Here is a 5,000-nt window from a genome sequence, read left to right on the forward strand (position 1 = left end):
ACCACCGCTGCGTTCGATGTAGACGATCCGTACGTAAAAGATTTACCTTTACGCTGTTCGATTCCTCCGTTGTGGGCGGGAGAGGTACGGGCCGAGACGGAGTTAGGGTGGCCCTTGGAAGGTATGCAGAGAAGCTTCTTTTCTATTTATATTTTCCGGTGGTAGAGATTTATGGGTTTTCTGGCGTCAGTTTATTATTATTATTTTTTTTTCGAAGTGATTTATTCGGATATACTCGCAACAATAGATTTTTTTTTATTGAAATTTATAGCGTTTCCCTTTCCGTGGGTGCAGAGGGAAAGGGATTCTTTAGGAATTGTGGAAAACGTATGAAATCCCGAATCCAGGAAAGACGCCCCCGTTAGCCGCACTGGTATGAGGGCAGCACTTGAGAGGCTTTGGGATTACAAGGATTACTGGCGGCGCGGTGACGTTAGGAGCCATTCCTGCAGGCGGCCGAGCACAGTCTGGTTTCCCTGTAGGCAGCAAATTCCTTTCGGAAATCTTGTTGCTGTCCCGCGCGAGGGTCGGCCATACGCACGAGGACAGATTACATTTTTTGGTTCGTTTAATTCCGCCTGAGAGCATTCAGACCGAATGAGTGTGTCGTAAGCATAGGCTTCTATGAAATTAACTTTTTGACGGTGATAATAATGGAAATAGATGCAGTTGTAGGTTACAAGCATATATTTTGCTTCCACGTAATAGTATTCTTGCAGTGAGACTGTATTTGCTCTGTCCAAGAAAGGGTGACTGACGGTGGCGTTTTGTCAAGAGACCTTGGCGAGGCATTCCCCCTGCGCACGCCCTCGCGCTTTTGTTTAACCGATTAAGTGATGCCGGAAGAAGGCGCTCCCACTAGGTAATGTTGTCAGCGCAAAAAGCAAATTTAGGCGTGACGTTCGTGAGGAGGGGGAGGGGCTCGTCTTCGCTTTCGTCATGGCCGACGCGGCGGGGCACACTTGCAGGCCGGACTCTGCGTCACGAGCATGTGTGTTAAACACCTGTGTGAACAGCTAGTGAGGAGAAGAGCTACTCCACGCAAGCTAGCGTGTGCCGTGTTCTACGCTGTTGACTAAATAGCTGTCATAGTTTATTTCTCTGAAAAAAAACAGGCCTTTGGGAGGTAATTATTTTAGTTTTTAATAATCTAGTGAATATGAAAGACTAGTGACTGCGAAAGCGCGCCTTCCCTCGATAGCCGAAAGTCGACCCCGTTGGACGGCCGCGAATTAGGCCACAGAGTTGTCCCGCCTCCACTTTCATACGCGCCCTCCCTCTACTTTACCGCAGTGAATGACCGTCAAGTGTTCTCTTAATTTCTCTTGTAATAGTAGGCCTGAGTAGTGTTTACCTGTTACAGGTGGGCTTATTTGCTGTCAGTCGGATTCGTCGACATCGGAGACATATAAACTTTCAAAAGGGATGATACTCATAGGTTATATGGTTATCTATAATCAGTCGAGTTTCGGTAATGTTAGATTTTTTATGAGTTAATATCTTTATACATCCGTATAACAATGCTTAACTGGTTTTGTTTCGTCTTGCAGCACCTGGTCCAGAGCACAAGACTGCAGCATACTACATGCAGGGTGTGTTCACGCTGGAGTTGAGGAAGGACCTTATCAACAGCACCCACGCCCACCACCCGGACCTTAGCAGCCTCCACACGCCCAAGACCATGGCGCCCAACAACACACACAGCCACACCACCCCCGCCTCCCCGCCCGCAACCAACGGCGACGCCACAACCTGCCTAAACACGTAAGTTCGTTTGTTCCTTTGGTTAGCACTCGTGGAGGAGGAGGAGGAGGAGGAGGAGGAGGAGGAGGAGGAGGAGGAGGAGGAGGAGGAGGAGGAGGAGGAGGAGGAGGAGGAGGAGGAGGAGGAGGAGGAGGAGGAGGAGGAGGAGGAGGAGGAGGAGGAGGAGGAGGAGGAGGAGGAGGAGGAGGAGGAGGAGGAGGAGGAGGAGGAGGAGGAGGAGGAGGAGGAGGAGGCAGTGAGAGTGGCACTGCCCGCCCGGCCGAAGGAAGGGAAAGTGCTGGCGGGCGAGGGAGGGCTTCGCGTCCCTCTGCCTCCGCGTTTTGGCCGTCCTAGGATGTGGTACCATTTTTTAAAGATTTAAACAGCTTATTACAGCTCTCTGGCCACCACGGCAACACTGCCTGCATCTGAATCACTCTGCCATGATGAAACCCCCACAGAATATACACATGGAAAACACTTGTGCACATGCACGCGCGCACACACACACACACACACACACACACACACACACACACACACACACACACACACACACACACACACACACACACACAAATATATATTATAAATATATATATATATATATATATATATATATATAGAAAGAGAGAGTGAGTGAGTGCAGTGAGTGAGAGCGAGAGTGAGAGTGAGAGAGAAGCAGCAGTGGCGCACCTCCGTGCATGCGCGCCTCCACCTTGGGGCAAAACATGTCTGCGGGCGGCGCTGTGCTTGGCCTGGGGCGGGTATAGCCTTGGGGTCGGGATGTGGGGTTGGAGGGCGAAGGTGCGACTGAGGGACCACTGTATATACAAGTGCAAGTGATATCGCTGGTGATTTTTGGTATCAGTTATTTGATTTGCTGTTGAGAAAGGTGTCCCCTTGTTGTTTAAATGCACTTGGTTGATGAATATAAAACACGGTTATATTTTAGGAATGCAAGTCACTGTCCTAAAATGAGGAGTGCTCTGTTTAGAAATGAGGAATTGGAGGGCGTGGAGACACCACAGCGACGGGAGAGTAGCGAGCGGAGGCACGGATACTCTCCTGGGTAATGGCATGAGGCAAGTTTTTGTTAGCAGCCGGGGTCACTAGCCTCTCCTACCCCACAGCTAATACTACTCTCTAAACACAGCCTCGTATCTGCCTCGCCGTGCTCCCCCAGCACTCTACAGCCGCACGGGATTCTGGGCGGTTGATTAGCACACCCTGGGATTAGTGTGACCTCTTCGCGTGAGGTTATGAGGCTCGGAGAAGGTGGGGGGGGGGGGGGGGCGAGGCAGGGTTGGGGAGCGCGAGAACTGATGGACAAGAAAGGAAAACGGAGATTGGCCGCGGCGCAGGGATAAGAGGCAGCGTTCAGGTTTTGTCTGTTTTCTCAACTACAGAAGAAGAGTTTTGGATTCTTGTATTTTGATGAATTATAAAGATTAGTTAGAAAATAGTGTCTGCCTTGGTGTAAGGGAAATTACCTGGGCTTCATCCATTAAGTGCGACATTTCCACGTAGCCGTTGTCTGAGTGTTATGGCACAGGTGTAACACTTGTGCCATTCGGAGTTGCCGGATGTCTTCACGAGTTTGAGTTCGTGTTGTTGCTTTGTTAGGCCAGCCTCGTTCAGCAATGAAACGCAGTAGCTATAAACATATGAGTGGAACTTCATAAACGATTAAGTCTACATAAATACGTTTCCCGGTGTTGGTTCAATCCACAAGGTCATCCGAGAGAACATGACTCAGATGTCCTGGCGGGGCCCGGTGTGGGACCTCGCCGCCGCCTCTACTCTTCCTCCCCAGTCTTGTCTCTTGATTCTAGCCACACGGCCGCGTTTAGTGTCCTGGGAGGATTTCGCGCAGGTTACCTCACATCCAGTAGACGCAGATCTTAGACAAAATCATGTCGCACATAGATTAAAGGTGTTCAGTTGTGAAGCGCTGATACAATGTCCGGGACGGAAGCCCGGATCAACTTGCATTTTGTGTCCTCGCGTTATTGCATTTGACGTCATCGTCCGGAAAGTGTAATTAGTGCGGGTAACTTTAGTGATGGTTGTTCTGAAGGAGGACCTTCCTATCGTCCCTCTCACGTGCAAGCTGCGACATCGAACTAAGAGTGAGGGAGACTTACTGGGAGCCTCCCGGAGGTCTGCGGGAGGGCGCAGTCACACCAGGTCGTACGTGTTTGTTGACACACTGTGAGTCACGTGACCCGGGGAGTCAGTCTGCTCTGTTTTTGTGGGACGTTGATGACAAGAGGAATCTCAGACCACAAACGTGTAATGCTTAGTATGTAGATGGCTATCATGTTCTGATCAGGTGTATGTTCTATAGCTCTTTCTCGTCGCCCAACAGAACGAGTGACAAGTCTCCACTGCCAGCTGACTCCGCCTACTTCACGACGTCAGAGAGCAAGGCCAAGCTCCTGACGCGGCTTCGGGGGAGCGGAAACAACCTCCAGGACACCATCACGCCAGTCACCGACCATCAGCAACTCCTGAAGAGGAAGGTGAGGAAACAGCTCGCCGTAATGAAAGACGCTCAGAGCACGACCTCCGGTTGCTGGCACAGACAGTGGCCGCTTTCATGGTCCCCTGTGCTCTGCGTTCTTCGAGGGCTACTTATGCACTTGCGTTTTCTGTATTGCCCCCTGTACTCTCCCTTTTCATATTGGAAATGAGATACTTGCATATATATTCAAGATGATTGGCATTATCGCATATCATTTTCAGTTCTGTAGATGTCCATAACTTGTAAAACAAAATCAAAATCGTAAGTAAATTAATGGAGGAACTGTAATGTAAAGCATCAACCGAATATCTTTCCCTGGACAGGAGGAGCTGGTGACGAGCATCGGCCGGAAGCTGGAGATTTTGCGGGCCGAGCAAGAGGCCATCAAGGAGGAGATGCGCCTGAACCAGGAGCTGGGCGCCGAGGTCACGCAGGAGGTGGAGGCCCGGGCCAGCCTGGCCGAGGCGGAAAAGTACAAGCTCCACGTGGAAGAGATCGACAAAATTACTTCGCTCCTCCTGGGCCTCTCCGGTCGCCTGGCGCGCGCTGAGAATGCCCTCCTGATGCTCGTCAAGGAGGCTGACCCTGAGGAGAAGGTGGGGCCTGCGGCATATGCGTGCTTGTTTTGAAATGAGTTTACAGAAATTTGCCGTAACAATAAATTATCGTATTCTGAGTAGATACATATAATTAACATGTAAATCATAGATTAATAATTAAATGGAGTAGT

At 50.2% G+C, this 5,000-nt stretch overlaps 1 protein-coding gene across 1 annotated transcript in view; it reads left to right on the forward strand.

The window, feature by feature from the left end:
- LOC125034642 (mucin-5AC-like) overlaps window positions 1-5,000 on the forward strand; it is a 25,983-nt gene that overhangs the window by 18,597 nt on the left and 2,386 nt on the right. Inside the window, exons 6-8 of the mRNA XM_047626544.1 lie at window positions 1,551-1,764; window positions 4,115-4,268; window positions 4,594-4,866. Coding sequence (XP_047482500.1) covers window positions 1,551-1,764; window positions 4,115-4,268; window positions 4,594-4,866 — 641 coding nt within the window. The remainder of the gene's footprint in view (window positions 1-1,550; window positions 1,765-4,114; window positions 4,269-4,593; window positions 4,867-5,000) is intronic.

Source organism: Penaeus chinensis, chromosome 18, assembly GCF_019202785.1.
Source record: "Penaeus chinensis breed Huanghai No. 1 chromosome 18, ASM1920278v2, whole genome shotgun sequence".
NCBI lineage: Eukaryota > Metazoa > Arthropoda > Malacostraca > Decapoda > Penaeidae > Penaeus > Penaeus chinensis.